The 26381-nt window shown below is 42.5% G+C and overlaps 1 protein-coding gene across 3 annotated transcripts; it reads right to left on the bottom strand.

The window, feature by feature from the left end:
- Nucleotides 1-7312: 7312 nt before the first annotated feature.
- Nucleotides 7313-22284, bottom strand: RWDD3 (RWD domain containing 3). 3 transcript variants are annotated; one of them, XM_028732744.2, is made up of 5 exons: nt 22141-22267; nt 20208-20333; nt 10004-10491; nt 7868-7983; nt 7313-7764 (listed from the first exon to the last, which is right to left on the bottom strand). In XM_028732744.2, the coding sequence occupies exons 1-5, from the start codon at nt 22223-22225 to the stop codon at nt 7650-7652; spliced, it is 930 nt and encodes a 309-aa protein (XP_028588577.2). In that variant the 5' UTR covers nt 22226-22267; the 3' UTR covers nt 7313-7649. The 3 variants fall into 3 exon arrangements, with proteins under 3 accessions (XP_028588577.2, XP_028588578.2, XP_028588579.2); XM_028732745.2 differs by having other exon boundaries at nt 7868-7965; XM_028732746.2 differs by lacking the exon at nt 20208-20333 and having other exon boundaries at nt 22141-22284.
- Between the last annotated feature and the right edge of the window lie 4097 nt (nt 22285-26381).

The following is a 26381-nucleotide window of genomic DNA, read 5'->3' as shown; positions in this document are numbered from 1 at the left end:
AATTGCTGTTTATGGGGTTGTTTTTAAAAGTCTGAAACGGATTAATCCATTTTGCATTACTTTCTATGGGAAAGCATGCCTTTGGTTTTGGAACGGACTTCCAGAACGGATTAAGTTTGAGAACCAAGGTACCACTGTACCTTTGCTATCCTCCCCACCAAACCTGTAATGCATTATTTCCTATGCATGGTAGGAAACACTTTGATTTCCCATTCAGCTGAATGGACAATTAGCATACATTCAAATGAATGGAAAGGTCTACAAATGAAATTCTGGATTTGTGCAAACCTTGGTTATCCCACCATAAACACAGTATCTATTAAGAGGGGGAAGTGGGCAAAGAAGGAGCCATTAACACACCTTCAAGGTATGTTTAATCAGGTCCCACAATTCATTTTCGTCCTCTGAATTATAAACCATAGATAATCAAGGTTTGCAACAGAAATGCTTACGAACCATGATCAGTGGAACTGATCACCAGAACGCTAATGCCATGTATGAACTGATTGTTTGCATTAAATTATGCACAAGAAATACAAACAAGAAAAAGGAAAGAAATTAAAGCTTTGTTCCCTTATTAGCATAAGGTTAAAGCCGATGAATACATAATTGTTCCACACCCAAAGTATTAAAGGATTTTATTCTTAAAGTACAAAGAAATTAATATGCAATGCTGCCTTATTTTACAGGCAACTTGTTTAGTTCCCCCCTCCCTCTCCTTTCCTTCTCTCTCTGAAAAAAACACACATTTTCTTGCTGGAGGATATTGCCATGAACAAGGCTAGACAGCCAAACTAATATTGATTCAAGAGCACATATCTGAGAACAGCTCAGAACAATAACTCTAAAATGCTATTAGCATATTTTCATTTCAAGTTCCATTTACGTCTATAAATCCCATAATTAAGTTACACAATACATATTTCCCGAGTAAGATAACACAAAATTAAGCATAAATATACGGACTGCAAATTGGCAACAATGCAACTAATGTGAAACATTAAAAAGATATAAAATACATCCCAATACTACAAAATGTATGAGATTATTCCAATAATTACAGTTTATTGTCATAAAGACAATTACCGGCTTAAGTTCAAAGACAAACATGGAACTTACAACGATCTATCAATCTCATGAACATCAGCATTGTTGTGTTATTTTAATTTACCCAACAGTCCCAAGAAACGGCTTCTTATAAATAACATTCCTCACCACGAGGGTAGTGATTTTTTGCTTTTATGTTGTTTTGAGTTTTCTGCTCTTCAGAAAACTTTACTCTTCACATTTACAAATGGTTAGTTTCGAAATCTGACTTATCTCTGTATTAGGGTGCCCTGTAGCCTCTTTTATAATTTTGTCCAGTTCAGATATAGAAAATAATGTTTAAAGCAGCAATGTTTCTCCATTATTTAGCTTATTGGGGGTATAATCTATGACCAAACACATCACTAGCATATTCTCTATCAGCATATCCATTTTAAAAAAAACAACACAAAGCTTCCATTGCACTTTCACCATCCCACTGAATCCTAGCCCTACAAACTGATAACACTGTTACTCAAGCACCATTCAGGACTAAATTGGGGAGCCCTTTAAAAACTCGGGTGCAGTTTACCTCATACATCTGGAATCCACACAACTTTTTCCTGACTTCCGAACCATCACCTTGTCTTCTCCCACACAGGTTTCACTGGGGCATTGATAATAAGCTGCGCCTCACACCAACTGCTTCCTCCTACCTTTCGAAACAAAAAAGTAGCCTACACCAGCCTTCCTAAAATTGGTGCCCCCAAAACATTTTGGACTATAACTCCCATAAACCTCAGGCAACTTGGCTAATGGTGAAGGAAGATGGGAAACTGACCCTTTCCATCTGCTCAATTTGGGTAAGAAATGCTTGATACCTTGGTACATTGTTTCTCAGTTCTTCTGCCCCATGATGCCAATGGACCATACCCATTTCTCCAGTGTGGTGTAGTGGTTAAGAGCAGTGGACTCGTAATCTGGTGAACCGGGTTCGCGTCCCCTCTCCTCCACATGCAGCTGCTGGGTGACCTTGGGCTAGTCACACAGAGTGTATGTTGTGGGGGAGGAAGGGAAAAGGAGATTGCTAGCCACTTTGAGACTCCTTAGGGTAGTGATAAAGCGGGATAACAAATCCAAACACTTCTTTTAGGAAGATGCCTGTATCACATGCAAATTAGCCTTCAACAGGGGACCACCACCCCCTTAAAGATGCCAGTTACTTGCCCAAACGCAAGATACCTGCATGCTCTTTACTGTCAATGGCTGATAGATGAGGAAGCAAGAGTATTTGCTTTGATGGAATCAGGTTGACGTCTACTTTGATGTTCTCCAGGTGCCTGAGCAGCAGCATGTTCTTTTAAAGTATGTCAAATTAAGCAGAAAAACTCAAGTCATTTCTTATGCTGAATTGATATGTCGATTTAGACAATTTAAGAACAGTGAGTAACAAATTAAGCAGGTGATAGAAGATCGATGCACAAAGCATCTGTTATTATCTCTGGACCTGACAGATAACCAAGCTATGTTGAACAGGTAATCAACCCTTCTTGCCTGGTGAACGAGGAGATGTTTTAAGGTGGTTGCAACAGGATCCCAGGATCATTGCGTTGTGGCTCATTTCTGAATGTACAAATGCTGCGCCAAATGTGCTGAAGAGTTTAAGCTGCATTTCCATCTCCAGCCTTAATAATAGAGCAAGTCAGCAAGGATCAGCATCAAGAACACCATTTACAGTGATAGGGTTTGAATATGAATGAGGCTTCAGAGCTGCCTGCGTGACTTACTATACCATCAGCTTTGGCAACAGAGTTTATATTTTTCTGTTAACTACCATATGTAACTGCTGCTTTTAATGCAAAGCATTTGAATGACCGGACTTGGGTCGTTGTCAGCTTTTCACAGAGGCTAAAGCTTTCCTGAAATGTCACAGCAAAGTTTTCGGAGCAAGGATCTGAGCAATCCATTCTGCCACGGGATATTTCCTGACAGGAGTGGCCATGGAAGTCACTCAGTGCTAGCTTCTTCAGGTTCTTTTCGTAAACCCACAAACTTTGCAATAGAAGAAGAAGAAGAGTTTGGATTTGATATCCCGCCTTTCACTCCCTTTAAGGAGTCTCAAAGCGGCTAACAATCTCCTTTCCCTTCCTCCCCCACAACAAACACTCTGTGAGGTGAGTGGGGCTGAGAGACTTCAGAGAAGTGTGACTGGCCCAAGGTCACCCAGCAGCTGCATGTGGAGGAGCGGAGACGCGAACCCAGTTCCCCAGATTACGAGACTACCGCTCTTAACCACTGCACCACACTGGCTCTCAACGTAACATCTCTCTAACATCCGCACATATGGAACAAACATAGGTGAGAGGCGACAACCTCTGTCTAGTAAAGTAGTGAACTGTGCAGCGTCTGTGGACCCACATGCATGTATGCGCAAAAGCTTTATGACCATAAGGATGCTTATTAAAATAGGCAGAATGTGAACACTGCAAAGCTAAATAGATTTAATCATCATGACTTCCACTCAATAAGCCTGAAATAACAATGCAGGAACCTGCCACTTAGTCAAGAGCTTCGTCAGAGAATTGCAAGGACACATTTCCCTAGATACACCAAATGGTTGCATGTGTTGTCCCTGCACTTGTAGCATGTGCATAACTGTGTGAGAGAGAGAGAAAGAATGAACTCACATGCACACCGTGTTTGTAGCAAAACATGGCGAGGAGGATATATTTTATGAGAATATTCCGGAAAAACAATCTCTCAAAGGACCTGTTGATGGCATTTTACCATTGCACTGTGGAGAGCGTACTAACTTATGGTCTGTGTGTGTGGTTTGGGAGCTGCACGGCCAGGGGAAAAACAATGCTATCCAGGGTTGTAAAGACTGCAGAGAGAATAATTGGGTGCACTCATCCCACCTTAGATCAAATCTATGCTGCCAGGTGCCATAAGAAAGCGGCAGAGATAGCGCAGGATAATACGCACCCCAGAAATGATCTCTTTCAGCTTCTGCCTTCTGGAAGAAGGTAAAAAGGTAAAGGTACCCCTGCCCATATGGGCCAGTCTTGACAGACTCTGGGGTTGTGCGCCCATCTCACTCAAGAGGCCGGGGGCCAGCGCTGTCCGGAGACACTTCCGGGTCACGTGGCCAGCGTGACAAAGCTGCATCTGGCGAGCCAGCGCAGCACACGGAAACGCCGTTTACCTTCCCGCTAGTAAGCGGTCCCTATTTATCTACTTGCACCCGGGGGTGCTTTCGAACTGCTAGGTTGGCAGGCGCTGGGACCGACCAACGGGAGCGCACCCCGCCACGGGGATTCGAACCGCCGACCTTTCGATCGGCAAGCCCTAGGCGCTGAGGCTTTTACCCACAGCGCCACCCGCGTCTGGAAGAAGGTATTGGGTTATAAAGGCCAGGACTAGCCGCCTGAGAAACAGTTTCTACGCAAATGCAATTCTGGTTCTAAATGCAGCATGAGGGGTCTCTATAGTATAGTGTATTTTAAAATGGGATTTTAGAGTTTTTAGGGGGTTTTGAATGTTTTATGTAGTTTTATGTAGTTTTTCAATTTCATTGTTCTGCATGGGACAATGACAATAAAGATATCTATCTATCTTTCTATCTATCTATCTATCTATCTATCTAACAGTGATTAAAGCATTGACTAGCCTAGCCGCCCTAGCCGCCACCAAGTGCTGAATTCACTAGGTTGGAGAGATGGCGCTAACAAATATTGCTTACTACTACTAGCGATGTAGTGGAACAATGATAACAGTGTTTAGGCATCACCCATGTTAAAGCTCACTATCACCATGGAGCAAACAAATTGTACACTGGTTAAACAGTATGGGTAGAAGAGTTTGCCATGAAAAGTGGTAGATCACATAGGTGTACGTATATAAAAGGGCTTGATTCATGTGGAGCACAGAAGCAGCTCGTTTGGCAACATTTAATTTCATTTCACTTTGAAGTTGCATACCGCCTTTCTATATTACTATACGCAAGGCAGGTGACAAGCTGAAGGAACAACCAAACTGACAGCAAAGGTTGCACAACTAATAATCTGATCCCATACAAAAAAAGTCGTAACAAAAACATCTTTAGAATAATCAACTTATATAAAATAAAGCAATATTCAATAATCCATTGGAATAGTAAACAGTATAATAAAATATCAGCAAATAATAATTAAACAGTTTACATTTTACCATATACAATAAAGAATTCCTAAACTGTAATCAATAAAAATAACAGCAAGTCACAACCAAAAAAAACCATACAAAACCATGTAAAAGGGTCAAGTTGAGAAACAAGGATGCACAATTTATATATTTTTTAAAACTGAATATCCCTGAACTCGGCTCCTCTCTTCCCAGCTGCTTCTGCTGTTCTTAAAGTCATGGTCTGGGAAGAAGGGCTCCTAGGGCTAGAGGGTGGGGCAAGGCGGGTGGAAAAAGCCATTGCCTGATGGCCAGCACAAAGTCTCTCTCCCCTCACAGTTCTTCGTCTGGAAACATTGAGGAAGAAAAGTAGTTCCTTGGACCAGGTATGGGGAACCCGCAGCCCTCCAATGTTGCCGAACCTCAACTCCTATCAGCCCCATCATGCCTGGCCAAGGATGATGGAAGTTGTCATTCAACAATATCTGGAGGGTCAAAGATTCCCTCGCACATCTTCAACTGGTGTCATGTACCAGACATCTCACCTGCAATTATAGTGCCATCTTCATGGTATCTCTTGAAAGGGCATCTTTAACTTGTACTGGCTGATAATGGGTTTTAGATGAGACCAGAGAGATGGAGGGATGAAAGTATTAGGATAGCATCTGAAGTGTGAAGGTGAAGCATACCACATAGTCAGAGGTGCAATGGGCCCCTTGTATCAAAGGTTTTAGAAACACTGCTTTAGTCTGATCCAGCCAAGGTTGTGCTATGTTCAACCCCTCCTTTCTTTTAAACATCCATGTTTTATGGTTCTTTCCTAAATGTCACAAAGGCAGATGCTGCCATCTGAAACACACGAGCTATAAATCTGATGTCGAAGAGCCATTTCAAACCCATTTCATCTGTAGATGAAATGCTTAAGTATCTGCCACAGAAAACTGAAAGAGGTTCCCCCCTCCCACTCTTTTTTCACCTCTCTTTTTTACTATTGTCGCAGTAAATAAGCAAGTGTGGATTGAAATGACATCAACCATATGCTTTGAAATGAAGGGGGAAAATCACAAAGCTCATTCCAGCTTGATGAACTCCAAAGAAGGTCAAGCACCTTCTGTATGTGTTTGAGCACCGTTTTGTATCACGAAAGCAGAGGGTGGGGGAGAGATGCACCCCAATTTGTTAAGGGCTACCCACAGCCAGATGCAGATTTCTAGAGAAAGGAAGTCAATGTGTAGTCTTCCAGGTGTTGTTGGAGGTGGTGATACATCTGACATAGGAATGCTACAGTCATCTACAGTGGTACCTCGGGTTACATACGCTTCAAGTTACATACACTTCAGGTTACAGACTCCGCTAACCCAGAAATATTACCTCAGGTTCAGAACTTTGCTTCAGGATGAGAACAGAAATCGTGCTTCGGTGCCACGGCAGCAGCAGGAGGCCCCATTAGCTAAAGTGGTGCTTCAGGTTAAGAACAGTTTCAGGTTAAGAACGGACCTCCGGAAGGAATTAAGTACTTAACCCGAGGTACCACTGTATAAGGAAGTGACTAGCTATAAAATGGTCCTCCAGGGAATGCAAGACTACAACTCCCAGCATCCCTGTCCGCTGCTCAGAGGGCTCATGGGAGTTGGAGTGCAACATTCAGAGGGCCACAGGTTCCCCACCTCTGAGCTAATAAGTTGTAGGGGAAATACAGGCTTTAAAAAATATATATCATAATTAGAAAAGGGTTCGACCAAGATGTCATCTCTGCGAAGTTATTGTCCCTCATTTCCCCAAATCTAAACAAGAGCAAATAAAACTTAAAATGGCTGCAGTCTTGGATATGTAACATCTTCTTCACAAATTAATACTGCCATCCTATACCTGTCTATTTAGAAAAATCGTCCTGTTGAGTTCAGTCGGACTTATTTCCAGGAGTTTGTGCACAGGGCTGCAGCCTAAGCTGCTTTGGGAACTCCCAGAGCAGAAAGGCAGGCTAGAGGTGAGGTATAAACAATTGCCATTTTTCTTTATCCCCAACAAAGTTCATTTAAAATATGGTGGAAAGAAAGGGGGGGTGTTCTTGTATGGATTTCCAAGTAACATAAACATACCCAAAAAATGTCACACTGGAAACAAATTATTCTAAAAGATCATTTATTTATAGAAGAAAGGAGGAACAATCCACCCTGATCCCAAAGAATAGGGTGATTTCTGTGCCGCCCATGCTTCCCATCTGACCTGCGGTTCTTAAATATCATTCATATGCAAAGTGTTCCAGCGAAGAGTTGTCACAATCAAAAACATCACCCGATCTGAGTGTGAGAACTTCCCAAGGAGACAGCTTTTTCCTGACATTTTGCAAGAGACACTTCAGAGCTGTCCTCCACCAAAACCTTTCATTTTACCTTCTCTCGGCATCCATTTGATACGTTCAATGACAGTTTTAGTCTCAGCCACATGCGCTTGCTTCAGAATTACTTCAGGCGAGCCAGCACAAACTCGCTGAACAGTTCTGCCAGGCCCACAGCCTCAAATTCATTTTGCAGCTCACCCAGCGTTGAGTACTCTTTGACTTCAAATGCCTGAAACCTATGTTGTACAAGAAAGACTTCATGAATATGCCTGCTTCCGTGTCAGAATGTAATTATCAATTCAAAGCTGCTTTTCTAGCCGAAACAGTGCTAAATTATACCTTCTGTGTGCTGCCTGGGCTTTTGTTTCTGAAAGAACGCTAATCATTTTCTCTTTACACTTCTTTCCGCTCGAATCCACATCCACCTTGCTGGTTTTCTGAAGAAGAAGATATTCCTAAATCACACACACACACACACAAAAACCCACACAACATCAGAACATGAAACGTCAACTGTAAGAACCTGTTGATTAAACTTTATTGCTGAAAAATAAAAATGGGAGGGAGCTCATCCTTAGCATTGCCCTGGTCAAAATCTCAAGGTTCTTAGAACTAAAGGTGAAAGACCAGGTGAAGTCTGAAGTTGCAAGACCAGTGTTACACTTGTGTTTCCATGTAAAGCATGGAAAATATACACCCATGATGGGATACATGAGGGGACGCTGGTGACATGCTCCAGTTGTGCTGGCCAATTATTATTATTATTATTATTATTATTATTATTATTATTATTATTATTATTTGATGCACCAAGTCTTCCAGTGTTCTTAACTGCAGCTACCCACAAACTTCTTAAAACCATCAGGGTTGTAATTAGCACTAATTTGGATGATTCTTGCTATTATTTTAGTTTGCTGTTTTAATGTTTCACATTCTGCACTTATGATCTTCATAACTTACAAACCAACCTGTGACCATTTGGTAAACAGTGGTATAGAAATCCCTAAATGAGTAAGACATATTAGGAAGTTACATTTTGAAAGAGCAAACATTTATGAGCAGTCTACAGGGTCATTCAACCTTCCTACCTCTATGGTTATGTTACATGTACTTATCCCTTTTTTAAAAAAAGAATCCTAGTTATGTCTAGGTTTGCAGTTGGCTTATCCTGATCCAAATTATGTAATTTATCTTAGAAAACAGGCTTCCACTGCAATTCTGCTACACTGACTATGAAGAAACTTGTTGCAGGAAGACAAAACACCATATTCTCCATAGTGCAGCCATAATCATATGCATTAGTCTCTAAGGGATGTGGAAGTGCAATGGTCACTATTTACCAGAAGTCTGCTTGGTTAGCATTTGGTTCCATCTGTTCCTAGAATAGGAATAGGCCACAGTAGGCCTCAGACTCCCACCAGCTTCCTGTCTGAAAACCAGCTTTTTTCCTCCCAAGCAAAGATCCTGTGCAAATTGCCAAAGAAGTTCGGAACAAAGTTTTCCCAACATGGACTTCAGCAGATTTCTTCCATGTGTGAGGAAAATGCAGGCAAATGCCAGCCGAGATACAGCTCTTGGCTAACCCAGTCTTGCTGTTTCCTCTGGAGAAATGAGGATTAAAAGATCCCTTTGCCCGGGGGGGGGGGGATCAATGGGCAGAGCTAATATTGCTGGCTCTTCTTCAATTCAGAAATAAGCTCCCTGTTGATGTTAGCGGCTGACCAGACCCTCTTAACCCAATGCTAAATCTTGTTATAAATCAGGATTTCCCAAACTTGGGTTTCCAGATGGTTGTGGACTACAATTCCCATTATCCCTGACGACTGGTCCTGCTAGCTATGGATGATGGGAGTTGTAGTCCAAAAACAGCAGGAGACACAAGTTTGGGAAACCCTGCTCTAAATACAAAGGGCACTCGGGGCGGCAGACAGGGGGCGGACGGGACACAGAGCTTAAACTTTAAAAAGGTAAAGGTAAAGGTACCCCTGCCCGTACGGGCCAGTCTTGACAGACTCTAGGGTTGTGCGCCCATCTCACTCTAGAGGCCGGGGGCCAGCGCTGTCCGGAGACACTTCCGGGTCACATGGCCAGCGTGACATCACTGCTCTGGCGAGCCAGAGCCGCACACGGAAACGCCGTTTACCTTCCCGCTAGTAAGCGGTCCCTATTTATCTACTTGCACCCGGGGGTGCTTTAAAACTGCTAGGTTGGCAGGCGCTGGGACCGAGCAATGGGAGCGCACCCCGCCGCGGGGATTTGAACCGCCGACCTTTCGATCGGCAAGCCCTAGGCGCTGAGGCTTTTACCCACAGCGCCACCTGCGTCCCTAACTTTAAAAAGACATTGCTGTTAATAAAACAACCAGTTTCACAAAACGCCTAACAAACATACAAAAAAAAAACTGAATGTATTTGAACTGGCATAGTTCTCTGAGCTATCAGCAACCGAACCGGCAAATCAGAGCAATGTCTGCACCTTAATGCTCGCTCTGTCTCCTTGAAGAAGAATCAGAATCATCTTGCCCATGAACATCAGTCTTCCAGTCAGCTTTAGATCTGCACACCATTTTTCTACTGTTTTGACATATTTTCCCTTCGCTCTCATGTGATCTAAACGCAGAAGGGCAATCCAGACACCATCCTCCTCAGGTCCGTCTGTTGATAGAGTACTTTCCCCGCTGCAGACTGAAGTTTCAGCTTGCTCGACAGCATGCTTAAGATTCTGCTCTATCCAGAGAATCAGCTCGTGTACCATGGGCTGTGAAAAATGCCTCCTTGCTTCCTCGAGTAATCTCCCTTTCACGGCTGCACACTGCGTCCTTGTAAGCTGCTCAGAGCTAACAGAGATATTCGGCAGGCTTGATGGGTAACCAATCGGCAAATGAAACAACAGCTTCAACAATATATCTGCGCCCAAAGGTCCTTTTGAGCTGGTCTGAATCCTAAATGTGATTCCTTCCGTCTCTGAAAAAGCATCCAAAAGCAATGATCAACTGAGAGTCAACTAACATATTTGCAACAGTTGTTTGTTTGTTCGTTCTTACCCTCAGAAAAAAGCTTTATTTACTCTCGGGGGGGACGGACGGACCTGAATGATCTATTAATATTTCATAAAACTATAAAATGTCTGGTGTGAGATTATTTCTGTACTGTGGAGGGATAAAGGTAAAGGTAAAGGGACCCCTGACCATTAGGTCCAGTCGTGGCTGACTCTGGGGTTGTGGCGCTCATCTCGCTTTATTGGCCGAGGGAGCCGGCGTACAGCTTCCGGGTCATGTGGCCAGCATGACTAAGCCACTTCTGGAGAACCAGAGCAGCACACAGAAACGCTATTTACCTTCCTGCCGGAGCGGTACCTATTTATCTACTTGCACTTTGATGTGCTTTCGAACTGCTAGGATCAGGGACCGAGCAACGGGAGCTCACCCCATCGCGGGGATTCAAACCGCTGACCTTCTGATCTGCAAGTCCTAGGCTCTGTGATTTAACCCACAGCGCCACCAAGTACAAAATCCACACATCAAATGTGAAGTGTACCATGCAGCGCAGAGGTGAATAACCTGCTTTTGCCCGAAGGTCACATTCATTTGTGGGCAACTTTGTACAGCTAAAGTAGATGTGGTCAGATACCACTCGAATAATCCCAGTTCATGAACATAGTCCAACCAGGAAATATCACCAGCGGAAACATCAGGGCCAGTTAGCGGTGCAGCCTGAGAGAGAAGGATTTGGGTAGAAGCCTGAGGGCCAGGTAAAATGGCCTGGAGGGCCACATTTAGATCCTGGGCCTGAGGTTTACCACCCTTGATCCAGTGGCTAAAATACTAAGATTGTAATCCAGTATCTACTTACCTGGGAGTAATCCATATTAAATCAATAGGATTTACTTCTTCATTTCCATTACTTATTTTATTTATTAGACTGACAATACCGCCCTTCATCATAAGATCTTAGGGTTCACAGGATAAAAATACAAGGTAAAGGCACAAATAGGTAGTTAAAACAAAAACAACAAAACAAGTATAAGATTGCACACTGAGCTGTTTTTGAGAAACTAAGATATTGCATCCACCATGAATTTGTTGGGTGGTGTAACCTGGGAGATCAGGGTTCAAACCCCCACTTGGCTATGAAGTTGGCTATGAGTGACCTTCAGCCAATCACTTTCTCTAAAATGGGGAAGAGAAAACCATGAGTATCACCTTCAGCTCCTTGCAGGAAAAGATGATATATAAATGGAACAAATAAAACAAATATTTCTTAACATGGTTTCCCAACCTGAAATATGCTGAAGGTACAAGTTATAAATTATGTACCGTAAATAAAACATTAAGAGAAGCATTTTGGACATTCAAAAACCAATATATAAATGGCAAAGTATTGTGGTATGTTGTTATGTGAATTACAAACTGGATAGGCTGCTTCCCAAAAGAGGCGAAGGAAAATCAGTAATCAGCCCAAGCCTATCATTTTCAAGTCACACTGGAGAGTGCTCAAAACAACTTTAAGAAAGGAAAGGGAAAAAAGAGTGTCTAAATGATATTACGCTTACTAAGGTTCCTGAATTCTGCCTTTGGTACTTCTCTGTCCTTTGTGCTTAACAGGGAAGTCGTACAGCCAATTGTTACCCTAAGCATTTTAGTTTAGGGATCAAAGAAGAGATTAATGCTTTAACACACCTGTAAGAATTTAATCCAGGACCTGAATTCATAGCAATAGATCTTGAATGGAAAGCAATGTGGAAGGGTCTGTTTCAGTGTTAGTGAAATTCAATATAAGTCTTGGGAATACAAATATGGATTCCATCTAATCAAGAACTATTAGTTAAGATAAACCAGGACTCTTTGAGGGTGAACTAGCAAGACTTTGATTTTTTTTTAATCATGCGAGGAAAGTCATGTTGCTTAAATGTCAAGCTATTTACAGCAAATAGACCCTCAGACACAGATAGGGCAGGACGATTTTTCAAGAGAAAACAGTGCAGAAAAAAAGGATTAATACCCCCAACTTCCCCCTATATCTAGATCACTGTTGGCTGAAGTTGCTTTCTGCAAAACAAAAAATGGTAAGAGGGCAATTTGAAGTGCATGCTTAACATGAACTGGAAGTTTGAGCAAAAATGATGGCTTTACAGTAATGTTTAATTTTTGCTTTAAATGTTGTCAAATGCTGCACAATTCTTGTTAATGCTTCAGAAAGGGGGAAAGTTCACAAGTCTTTGGCAAGATAAAACCCAGTCCCAAAGAAGAAGAAAAACTTACAGCTAATGTTCAGACATTACAGGAAGACAGATGTTAAGTTGTGGGTGAACATATCAGACGACACAGAGATTCTTCAAACAGCTCTTCTTTATTCAGATGCCAGAACAGAACTGAACTGAAGGGCTCAGTCAGCCTGCTTATATAGAGCTCCAGAAAAACGTAACTGTTGCAACTTTCTAAAACTATCCAATCACTGAACGTCACTTTTGATCCTTCATTTGCATACAAACTATCCAATCACTGAACGTCACTTTCGATCCTTCATTTGCATAACTATCTACAGTATCCCCCTGCTGGCCCAGGGTGAGAACTTCAGTACATAACAACAGATTTTCAGGAGACAATGAAAAATCAATTAAGACGACTCTCAATTAGAAGATTGTAAGGTTTGGTTTGATGGAGAATTATCTGATATTTATATAAGAGCCAGTTTCCAGCCATGAAACAGAACCAAGGGTAGGCAAATGGCAAACACTGGCTGACAGTTTATGAGCTGTGGATTTGGGACAGGAGTGAAATAAAACATATCTCCTAAATAGTCACCTGCTTCAAGAGGGTGAGGTGTTTTCCCCCTTTGGGGGTGTCCCCAATTTTCTCCCTCAGAAGCCAGTCGTTCGGTATGGGGGTTTAGGGAATGAATTTTTGCCTTTGCAAAGTAAAAGGTAAAGGTAAAGTACCCCTGCCCGTACGGGCCAGTCGTGTCCGACTCTAGGGTTGTGCGCCCACCTCACTTAAGAGGCCGGGGGCCAGCACTGTCCGGAGACACTTCCGGGTCACGTGGCCAGCGTGACGAAGCTGCTCTAACGGCCTGGATGCTGGCAAAAATAAACGAAGATAAAGTTTCTAATATCCAGAGAGAGAGTGTGTGACAGAGACCGAGACCACTTGGGGGGGTCATCAAATGAAACTGACTAACTGGCAAGAGATTCAAGCCAGAACAAATTTCTTCACAAACACCCATAATCAGCTTATGGAACTGACTGCTACCAAATGGGAATGGCTTTAAGCCTAGCCCAACAAATTTGTCTTTCAATGGCTATTAGAAGATTGTGAGGGGTGTAAAAAAAAAAGGTAATGATAATGATGGTGTAAATTATTTTGCATTGGTGGTTTTCATTATATTGTGCATCACTCTGGTTTCCCAACTGGGAAGTAGAGCAGCATATTTTAAAAAAAAACAAAACAAAATAAATGAATAATACTGTTGAGAGACAGGGTACCCCTAAATGAATACCAGTTGCTATGGGTACAAATATACTACAAGGAAGCACTGTGGACTTCATGACTTACGGTATTTGTGGACCTTTCTGAACCATCTGACTGGACTAGATGGAGTCTGGATATGGTCTAGCACAGTTCTTCTTAGAGAATCATAGAGTTGGAAGGGACCGCGAGGGTCATCTAGTCCAACCCCCTGCAATGCAGGAATCTTTTGCCCAACGGGGGGCTCGAACCCACAGCTCTGAGAGTCAAAGTCTCATGTTCTACTGACTGAGCTATCCCAGCTAAGTTATGTCTTTAGAGTTCACAGTACCCTTTATAGGAGACCCCTGCAATTTATGAACCTTTGCTTTACACGTACCACACTTGTCATAACAACAGGCATTTTGGCAGTACAGAATAAGGTCAGAGAGATCCCAGACCACAAGATCCCAGACTATCCACTGAAACCCTAGTTATGCACAAAACCTGCTTGAAAATACGTAACTTCCAAGCCAACAGAAACGACCGACCTGCAAGCAGTTCTTCAAAGTACCATAATTCTTTCTTCCATCTTAAATGTATATGGTACTGTATGACTAAAACTGTGAGCCAGGAAGCTCCTGGCTGAAATCTTCCCTCAGCCATAGCCACTAAACTGGCAACGCTGCCATTACAGCCCTGTTTTCTAGAGAGCTGCTGAAAGAATTACTGCAACACGAAAGGCTTTGAACACTCGGAACGTGCTATAAAAATGCTGAGTTTCATTATTGTCATCAGACTAATCGCATGAATCAAAGGCAATGGAAAAAAGGAGAAGAACGGCACATGGTTTTTTTGTACTGTGCTGTTTTCCAACAGTAATGCAGCCAGCGTGAAACAATAGCAACGCTTTTGCTAAATTAAGAGGGGACAAGGATCTCATCTGCTTCTACTAAAACAGAAAAAAGTTAGGGTGTAAGATGAAAGGTGCTCTTTTTTCAGATCTTCACTACATCGTTTCTTTGATGTGTTCCAACCACTTCACCCCATTCCTTCAAAAAGTTGCTAAAATGTCAACTTGATTCATTCTGAAGGGGTTGGGAGAGACAGATCTGAAAGACGCAGCGAAGCAGTCCCAAGTTTCAGATGAGTTCTTTTGAAGTGGCTTGTCTCTTCCCTACCTCCCAAGATCTACCTCGGCTTCATGGGATGGGCAATGGAGCTATGTCTGATTCCTGCCTCCCGCCCCTTCCTCACGGCTGACACGGCTTCGCAAGCTTCAGTGCCCTCTGCCAAACAACAGACGAAGACGGTTTAGTGAGTGACATGAGCTGAAATGGTTCAGACAACCCTGAGCACTATGAACAGCATGCCGAGAAATGGAGTCTTCTTCTCAGTAGAGTGCGTTGCCTTAAGAGGAAGACATTGCTTCTCTCTTCCATGGGCACTTTCAAGGAAACAAGAGGGACACAGGCACTGACTGACAGGCAAATACAGAAAAGCCAACCACAGAGCAGCATCAGGAAGGGGAAACAGCTTGGAGAGACTTTTGTTGTTGTTGTTTAGTCGTTTAGTTGTGTCCGATTCTTCATGAGCCCATGGACCAGAGCACGCCAGGCACTCCTGTCTTCCACTGCCACCTGCAGTTTGGTCAAACGCATGCTGGTAGCTTCGAGAACACTGTCCAACCATCTCGTCCTCTGTCGTCCCCTTCTCCTTGTGCCTTCCATCTTTCCCAACATCAGGGTCTTTTCCAGGGACTCTTCTCTTCTCATGAGGTGGCCAAAGTATTGGAGCCTCACTTCAGGATCTGTCCTTCCAGTGAGCACTCAGGGCTGATTTCCTTCAGAATGGATCGGTTTGATCTTGGAGAGACTACCATTGTGTAAATCATGAGGCCTCAAGGTCTCATGAACTGGACTGCTGTCAAGAGATTTCCCAACCCTGGCCTACAGCATATCAAACTGCAACCCTAGTCTCCCATTTCACTTGCTGATGCCATTTCCCCACCCCACGCAGCCGCTGGGGGATGTCAGTGCCTCCCCCCATGGCCGCACGGAGTGCCGGACATGTCATGTGTAGAGGAAAAAACTTAAACACGTTGCAGAGTTCTCAAAAAAATTGACCAGAGGCAACTGTACTTCACCCAGGAGAGCTTTACTGCTACTGAAGGCAAATGAGCATAATGGTCACAAATCCAATACATTCAGGATAGGCACAGTCCATAAGAATTCTAGTTGCAGCAGACTTAACTTAAACTTACTTATAACTTATAATAAGACTGAACCTTAACACTATAGCATACAGAACAGAACACCACACCAGAACAAAGTGACAGAAAGAGAAAGCGTGAAACCCAGGCTCCTCCTGGCCTGATTATTATAGTCAGCATGACCTTGACAGAAAGGATAACAGAACCAGTTTAAACCAGCTGTACTCAGCTTCCCAGAAGGAACAACCCAAACATCAGAAACCTTCTGCCTGTTTCTTTCACATAGAAAGAAACCTTCCAGAACATTCTTGAACTAAGTAGAATAGGAAAGATCTCCACACATCAGATCAATACTTTCTGTACTAAGAAATGCAAACTGACAGGGCATCCCCCATTTGAACAGACCAGTTTCAAGTTGGCTAGGGGAAGGCATGGCAGCAGCAGCGGACCTGACTGACCCAGGTTCCAGGTAAGGTCCACCTATTTCTTATATAAAGAGGCCACGCCCGAGCCATCCATTTGGGTTTGGCACTGGATCCTTCACCCTGAGCATCAGATTTGGTTCTGCCCGAAGGAGAGCGGGTCAGTCCACATGGAATACTCACTGAAGCACACAATTGTAGAGTTGCTGTATTGGAAGCCAGGGAAGGATATTTTTTCCTGCAGACAAATTGGGCCAGTTGGGAGGTTTTTGCCAGCAATCATAACTTGATGGTGGATAAGGCATTGGGCTGGATCCTTAGCCTTTTGGGTACCCCACTAAAGGAATCTGCGAGGGGGTGTCTCTGTCCAGGAGCCCACACAGGGGCTGTGAGGCTACAGCAACCTTCCAATATGAGACTCCTGGTAGGACTGATTCAATGTACGCCAAAATCCAGGGTCGACCCGGCCAATTAATCCATTAGGAGGAGATGACTTTGTTTTTGTTTTGTTTTTTCTCTTTGTTCTTTTGTTTGTTTGTTTGTTTAATTTTCTTTCTAGGTATATAAAAATTGTATATAATTTTTGTATACATGTTAGAAATTATATTATAGTAAGCCCTGTAATGGAATATGACAACGTTTACTTATGTAATATAAGAATGTTAACAAATAAATAAAATGCAAATAAGAAAAAAAAGGAAGGAGATACATACCCAATGCCTTCGCCAAAGCCTACTTACAGCTGCAATCAATAAAGCTGAGGCCTATTTTAACCCAATACCAATGTCCTGTATCTTATTATCTTCCTTATCCGGCCTGCAATGCAAAACCAGCCGGCCACCTTTGTGCCTCGAGTTTGCTTTGGGGTTATTTTTCTTGCACATTTCAAAATAATACTGACATATCAGGCTGAACATGATAACAGCCCTGACTCAGAAGGGGCGCTGGCAGCTGAAGTTGGCGGATTACAAGAAGTCTCCCTACCTACCTGTAATAGAACCTTCTATTTGCCTGACTCTTTCACAAGAGGCGCTATCTGAAATAGAGCGCAGTAAATTACCATTCTGTTGACATTTATTGTGCTAATAAGTTGGAAACCCAGCACATTCTCACTCATTTCCCGCAGCTGCATGCTTATCATCAGTAAATTTAGTGCTGGCATACTTCAAATTGTTTTCTGTGTTTGGTGTCAGCTAGAAAGGGCTCCCTCTCTACACCTCCTTTTTTTCCTTTTGCTGGCTTTCTGTGTCACCAACTCATTGTGCATTTCTGAGCATTACCTGCAGAAATCCAAATTTTGATGAACAAATATATGTTTTATGGCAAGATAGCTGAGCAAACCATAGAGGAGGACGAGAGAGTGGATTAACAAGTAAATTATGTCGGTCTATCGGCAACACTAATCTTTGAGGCCAGACAAGAAAAAGTAAAGCAGACCTTTGTTAATTAGCTGATTTAAATTCATTCACACATCATTTTCAATAAAACGCCTGCTGCATGTTGAGCGGGTCACTCCTAAGCTTCAGAAAACTCGGATGTTTTTACAGACTGAGTGGAGGGAGAGCACCCCATACCCACCAACCCTCAAGAAATCTCTACTCTGACCCATTCACGTCCCTTGATTATAACGCAACCATCTCTAATAACGCACCTAATTTGTTTTCCTTTGATTAGCATTTCCAAACAGCTGAATATATTTGAAACATCTAGGCAGTGTGCAAAATACAAGATGGAGATAAAAGCAACAATCAAGCAATAGCAAGGTCCAATCTTATGAGTCAGAGAAAACCTAGATAGAAAGATATGCCTGTTAGCAAACAATTATTAGATGCTCGTGCCGCACTCACTATAGAAAGTCACTAGCAGAGGGACTCAGGAGTGGTGGCGGTTTCACCAGTGATATACTGCTGAGTGATCGCGGTCCGCTCCTTATACCGGTCCTGGGAGATATATTGATATATCACCCAGGCCTAGTGCCTCAGTGATCAGGCATATGGGATTTTTTCCAACCCTAAACATGGGTAAGCAACATTACAGCCGATTTGTATTTTAACAGCAAGCATTTTCATAAATTATTCAATCTAATTTGGATGCTACAAAGACACTCCTGGGATCCACAGCAGCAAAACTAGTTTTGTTTTGCAAAACTGATACATATCTCATACTGGAACATTTTGCAGGACTGGGAGGCACAAAAGATCTCCAGCTTGATGCTGGAAATAAAATGTCTTTCCTGCATTCCCATAGCATATTATCGTCTAATTTTTATAGTCCTCTTTTGACAGTTATTGATTGTGTTTTAAAAATATATATTCTTACCAGACCAAAGATAGGGATTGACACCTGATTAACAAAACCTTCGCTGATTAATGCGTTAATAAATCAAATGTGCATTTGTTTGCAGCCTATGACAATCGTTTTGAGAAAGACAGCAAGCTTCTCCTGTTCTTTGAGCAGAGATGGCTACACTGTGGCCCTGTCAAAATGGCTCACAAGGAAAGATAAGGAGATAAGGAGAGATAAGGATCTAGCCAGCCAAAGGCAGCTCCCCATCCCCTCTTTAAACCTGGAGAACTTACTCTTGGAAAACAGAACACAAATCTCCAGTTTCTACAATTCCCTTTAGCAAGTCAAGCAAATTCTGGCTAGTGTCATTCATTTACTCATCACAATTTGTTATATATATACGATATATATATATATATAAAATTGTGACAGAAAATTGACACCCATTAGACTCTCTGCTATGTCAAAAGTTAGAAACAGTAAAGATGTGTAACTTTTTTATATCAAAAAATTGACAAGGAGAAAAAAGAAGCCAATCTGGATTTGCTACCATTAATTATAAAGAGAGTCTGGGATTAATTATTTAGGGTAACTTTTAGGTATGCATGCAATGCAGAAGCAAGGAAAAATAAACTGTCACAATGGGCCACATTCAGATGGTGATACAGTGGCTTATTAAGTCAAAATATGAACAACTTCTTTAGAGGGCATATGCAGCCATTTCTTGGTGTAAGTAAACAAACCAGGAAGTCTCTAGTTAACCATAGTTTCTCAAACTGGATGTAATGGGAAACTATGGTTAATCAGGAGATTCCTGGCTTAACCGCAGTTTGAGTGAAGGGAGGGGTGAACGTGTTCTGTGTGAATTGATCCAATGACCGTTTGAGGCATGATCATCCAATCTGGCTCAGTATCTGAGAGCAGTGGTTTTCAAATTTTCGATCTCCGGGGATCCCTTTCTTCACGTGCGCTTTTCTCCCAAGGAATACTCTGTCTGTTGCAGAGGTTTCTAAGCTCAGTTCATGCAAAGCACAGACCAGGACAGAATGCACCCACCACACTGTGGCTGCACACTGGAGACAGAGGTGGCGAAGATGGGCCAGCTCTTTTTTAAAGGAAAAGTCTGCCTACCATTACTGATCTCATTCAAAAATGCCTCGTAGGTTTCAGAAGAACGCAACGTCCCCCGGAACGCTGTTTGAAAAGCTACAATGCTGCGGGGGGCGGGCGGGGGACGCTGAGTTTTAACAGAGAAATTGCCACACATTTGTAGCACACCGCAGTGGGGGAAGCAGCTGAACTGTTTTTGGAACATACTCAGATGCATATTTAATGTGCATTGGTGATGTTTAGCAGTCCGACAGTAAACTCGTGCAAAGCAGCCTTGGGGTCTTCGGAGGCGACTGGCAGCAGCGGAGAACGTTTGGTTCAGCTTGCCAGCAGCTGTTGACAGAAAAGCAGGGTACAAGGGCAATGCTTACAAGAGAGTTGGGAACAGAATGGGAACACTTTGCATGTTTACAGACATTTGAGCTGGGAGGAGAAAAATAAAATAAATAAAACTTACATCATTTTAACTTTTCCCCCCATGCTAAGATTCAAAAAACGCCTGAGAGAAAACATATCCAGTAGGAAATTGGGATTTCCTTCCACCGCCCCCGCTTGACATAAAAGGAAGAAGGTATCAGTTGATGGAGCGGGGGGAAAGGATGACAGAGAGGGAAGGGACTCTCAAATATCATCAACAGAGCTGTGTATCCACCGTACATGTAAAGCACATTCCCCGTCTCCTGGCAAAAAAAAACAACAATCCTGGGAGTTGTAGTTTAAAGGTGCTGAGAACTGCAGCTCTCAGGATTTTGGGGGGAGGTATTTTAAATGTATGGTGTGTACACAGCTCAAGTTAGTTAGCTGCTCAGGGCCATTTTTTAATGGGCTCACTCAGTAAGCGCTTGATCTTTTCTGAACACCTGATTGATCCCAGACAATCGCCCTTTTGTACAATAGAGTACAGATAAAGGAATGCAAGAGAAGTCTCACGGGTATTTTATTTTGGATGTGGGCATCAGCTTACATCTCACTGCACGCATCTAAGCCAAAATATATCGCCATCAAGCCACTCTCTGTCAATTAAACACACAGGAAGGCAACATCCGCTTGGCTCTGAAAACTGGAGTTCTGGGATCATGTATGTTGCCTACATGAGCAGTCAGACCACTTGCTGCTCCTCTGCAGCTGCTGTCTGTTATTTATTTTTTATTTTTTATTTTTTTAAAAAAATATTTATTAAAGATTTCAGACATTTATAGTCACCAAACACATATAAAACCATCACCATAATACAATAAATCAGTGTCTACACCGATAGGCAGCTGCTCTCCAGGGCTTCAGCCAGGGTTTTCTCTCAATTACGCTCACACCCTTCTCAAATGCAACCTGTTCCCTTTATCCATGGCTGCATACAAAACAGCAGGAAAAATCAGCAACCAGACAATGGCGCTCTGCACATGCTTAAGGATACAGTGGTACCTCGGGTTACATATGCTTCAGGTTACATATGCTTCAGGTTATAGATTCTGCTAACCCAGAAATAGTGCTTCAGGTTAAGCACTTTGCTTCAGGATGAGAACAGAAATCGTGCTCTGGCGGCGTGGCAGCAGCAGGAGGCCCCATTAGCTAAAGTGGTGCTTCAGGTTAAGAACAGTTTCAGGTTAAGAACGGACCTCCAGAACGAATTAAGTACGTAACCAGAGGTACCACTGTACTCTAGCAGGGTGCTACACTCTTAAAGGGAAAGAGTAGGGATAAAAACTGATGCAGCAGCCACCACCGGCACCTGGACAACAGATTAAGCATTCCTATTATTATTATTTTAAAACTGTGCAACGATTTCAAAGGGGAGGGGAAACTAGGGGGTTGCTGAAAGGGGGAAGTTCATCTTCGCTAATGAGAATCAAAAGTAATTCTGATTTTGATGGGCTGATAAAGCTGCATTCATCTACCGCTTGCTGCTTTTGTGGCCTTCATAGCTGCTTCTTCTCTGCCCTCCAGGAGCCGCACAGAATTTCCCCCTCCTCATTTTTATGGGAACCCCTGCTTTTCAAACGGGTCTTTTTCCCTCCCCGTGGTGTTGTTTTGAAAGCAGGTGTGCTAAAAGCTGCTCCTATCTGTCGTCATTAGGAGGTTCTCAGCAAAAAACTCCCGGTTATGGGTCACTGAGCCAGCGGTGCTAGGATTGAGAAACAGTCACCTGACACCTCCAGCACTTCGCATTCATCTTCCCCGCAGTAAATCGCGGCAACCGCAGAGAGCTCCTCTAAAGCCAAGTCCGACATGGCAGAGAGACGCGCCGCCCCTTCCGCCCGGATTGAAAACGGGGACGGGCTTGAAAAGGAGTCCCGTGTCCACAAGGGGGCGCTCCGCCTCCTCCGCTCATTAAGGCAAAGGATGCGGCTTCTGCCGCTGACAGCTGATAAGTGGTTACCTCTGGTTGCCTCAATAACCAAGGTTGTGTACTTTGTGGTGAAAAGAAACCCGTTCCTTCGGGACAAAGCACTGTAAATTTAACAATAAGAACAGTCAGAGGCTCTGCATTCCTAAAGTGTGAAGTTTGATTGCTTTCAGAATTGTTTTTTTAAACAAAGGACCTTTAAACAAAACTTGTGCATGGGAAACAACATAAACTGAAAGTGTGCAAATTGGAAAATTATGGTTATATGGTCCTTTGTAACTCTTCTCAGGTATCTGAAACCTTCCTGGCCCGCTGTCGGCACTGAATTCCGTTGAATAGGCAATCTTTAATTCACAGATAAGTAATCTTGAACAATTCCAAGAAATGCTAAAAGTAGTTCTGTCCTAAACATGGCATAGTGGTTAGAGCTCTGCACGTAAAACAGGGTGAGACCCGAGTCCCAATCCTGCCCCCACCTCCATCACAGAGTTCAAACGGTGTGGTGTTGGGGCCCAGTCATCTTGTTTCCGCCTAAGCTACCTCACAAGGTTGTTGTGAAAAGAGCTGCTTGAGCTCCTTTGACAAAAGGCTGGATAAAAAGAAGAGAAATAATGCAGGTGGTGGAGAGAGGGGGGTGAGAGAAATAAAAGGTGGCAACTAAAAAAAAAAGAAGCAACCTGAAATATACTCAGAGGCAAGTGTGGATTTCATGCTCTTTATTTAGCTCATAGTAGTGAGGAATGCAAGTTTCCCCAAAATATCTTTTTTATATATATTATTTACACAATATTACACAATGGGCCGCACGTGATTGGCTAATTCCTGGATTCTCCTGTAGGCCAATCAGGTTGCGGGTTCACTTCCACCTGGAGCTGGATTGGGTGGCTTCTGCGGACCAATCATATTGCTGCATTGTTCTAGGACCAATCAGACTGCTGCATTCTGAATCCTATTGTTCTAGGACCAATCAGACTGCTGCATTTGGATCCTGTTCAACTCAGTACATAACACAACCCATGGCAAAAATAGACAGCGCAACCCAACCCATGTAGTATTATCATGTGAGGTGGCTCCAAACAATTACCTACAAAGGAAGAAGGATTATATGGGAAGTATCTCAAAAGTCTCCACCAAAAGCCTCTGTCAGCTAAATAGAGACAAGGCTTCCTGTGATGATATTAATAACTAGGAGAGTTTATGGGGAATTAGGTGCTCCAAGATATGCTGCGCCCGTTATTTGTATGTGGGCAGGGTAGGGCCCAGGCTTGTGCCTTATTGGCAAGAGTGTGGGCAGGAGGAAATCAAGGACACACTTTCTGTTTGTACGGCAGTCAGGTTGAAGGCTGCGCAAAACCCTCACGACCACCGCTGCTTTCAGCTAGTGTCATCCTGGAGCATTGTGGGAAAATGAATGGGTGGTTATACACAGCCACCTGCCAGAATAAGCTCACGGCCAGGGTCCACTGGCAGAGGAGGGAACCATCAGCAGCACCTTCTCCCAAGGCTCCCTCAAAACGTATATGTATTTTATTGTGGGTGCTTAAAATGTCGCCTTCATAGTTGCTGTGGCGGGCCATGAGCCCTTAGGGTCAGGTGGGAAATATATCCGAACAAGCATTTTCCAAGGTACCACAGCCGCAGCTGCCCAAGTGAAAGAGTGCTTAACAAAACCACAGTTTCCTTGCTGCTGCTGCTGTGCAAAGATAATTGCACATAAAGCAGCAGGCCCCCAAAAAATTCACTTACAAATACTAAGGCAAAAAAAGCCCCACAATTAAAAACAGCAGTGTGGCCATGTTTCAGCAGTCTACATATTTCATACCTGTAAGTATGAAATATTTACAAACTAATAGGGGAATGAGCGGCAGGTGACAGAAACAGTTGAAGAGAGGCTGTCAAAAGTGCAGCAAAGTATTGCTTGCTCCTGTCAGGAAGGCGTCTATGAAAATTAGCTGAAACTTACCACCTTCTTCTTTTATGACAATCTTTTCCTCCCTTCGCACTCCCCAGCAACCATCTTCCTTTCTTAACAATGCTTTGTTTAATACATTTTATACATTTAAATAATTTTTAAAAAATAGTAAGTCAATGTAAATGTCTTTTAAACTGACACTATCTAAAGTCACTGAGGTCCCCACACACAAGTTCTTGCACTCTGACATTTGGAAGTCATCAAATGAGACAGCATAATGTCAGTTTGATATTTGTCACACTATGCAAATATCCGCTTCATGTCAAAGATCTAAATCCCATCTAAACGTAATACATTCTCTTGTAGTCACAGGCTTGTGAAAATGCTAAATATTTAAATTCAAGATGAATGTCTATTCTTGGCCTTCTGTTGCATTATTACCATGTAGGAACTCTTTTCTATTTAAAAAAAAAAATCCAGTTGTGTGGCTCACAAAAAACTAATATTATTAGCTGTTCTTATTATTAGCATACCAGCTAATTAGTGTGGCCTACCAATTCCTGGTATGCGAACACTTGTAACTTAGCCCTTTGCAGATTTAATTCACATATAAAAGATATGTGTGGATAAATGGAACTGCCATCAGAATATGGCTTGTTGTAGCCATACTGTTGGGATGTACTGATGCTTAATTGAAAGGGTGCAGTAAACACGCATGTCCCACAGCTAGGGAGGAAAGTATATTTGCACATCCACAGTTGCACTATTCAAGCATAGATTTATATTATGTTATCTTTTCCGCTTTCTTCTACAGAAATTTTATCACTTTAAAACTCACCAATGTTGGCAAGGTCTCAGGACCCAAACAGAAACAATATTAATCCCCAGTAGTCAGAATGACTGATTAAAGACGTATTAGTGAATAATACAAGGTTCAGAAATTAATATTACAGCAATAGGGGGGAAAGGGAAAGGTCTTCCCTACTTAAGTATGCAACGTGTGCTTTTACACCTCATTTATAATAATTGTAACCATTTCATTCACTCCTGATTTTTTATACTTTATTACAAAGCTCATTGTGTTGTATGGTAATTGTTCTCTTTATGTATATTGTCTGCTTTGGTTGTTCAATCATTATATGTATGTGATGGAGAAAAATCCATCCTTTTCAAAGTGTATTTAACTGGTATCCAACTCAGCTATAGATGCCATACTTCTGAGAGGATTGAACAAAGTCATTTAATGCACTGTGCACTCATTGCGTATAAAAATGCAGCCATTAAGTTCATCTGCAGACTGAGAGAATAATACTTTCTGCCAAACATGGCTGTGTTTTAGAGCAGGGCTTCCTAAACTGGTCTGCGAACCGAGCTTCATTCAGGTGGTCTGTGGTGTGTGTATGGATTTGTGGTTGAAGACGGGCGACAGCCCATCCATCACATTAAATGTTCTTAATTTTTAATTGCATTTGAATTGCTTCTTTTATTTCTTATATTGTATTTTGTTGACTTGCAATTTGAATTCTATGGATTATTTGAATTCTTACCATAAAATGCAATGTAATTTGAGTTCTATACAATAAATTCAGTAAGAAGTAAAAGAAGAAATAACAGCACAATTAAAAAGCAGGGAGTGCATCTAGCACCAGTGCATCACATTTGCTACAGCAGGCAGGGGAAAAAATTAAGTAGTCTGGCAAGACCCTCAAGTTGTCTTGCAGTTGGGTGGAATCGGGGAACCACTGTTTTAGAATACTGTTTATAGTTGTGTCATGGGCAGCAATTTTAGCAGAAGGGTCCTTAATACCTTCACTTTTTACCACCATGTAATGTAAAATGTTAATGTGGGTCTGCAGGGGCAATGTCAGGGACCATATGGTAAAGATATAATGTGTTCGTAACTTTAGCTGCAAGGATAACACACTTGTTACTTAATCCTTCCCACCTGGGGAATGTATCACTCAGACTTTCCACACGCAGAAACTTTCACACCTCCAGAATTTCAGTTCCTTTCAAACATTTTCTTTTGAGTGACTTTTTTCTTTTTAAATGACCTTTATCTAACTGCTCAAACAACCCAAGCTGCTTGTGAAATCAAAAGGATCAGAGGGGTAGGTTTATTTGCAAC

This window comes from Podarcis muralis, chromosome 5, assembly GCF_964188315.1.
Source record: "Podarcis muralis chromosome 5, rPodMur119.hap1.1, whole genome shotgun sequence".
Taxonomy (NCBI): Eukaryota; Metazoa; Chordata; class Lepidosauria; order Squamata; family Lacertidae; genus Podarcis; species Podarcis muralis.
Note: the sequence above shows the minus strand (reverse complement) of the source record. Positions and strands in the feature narration are given on the sequence as shown.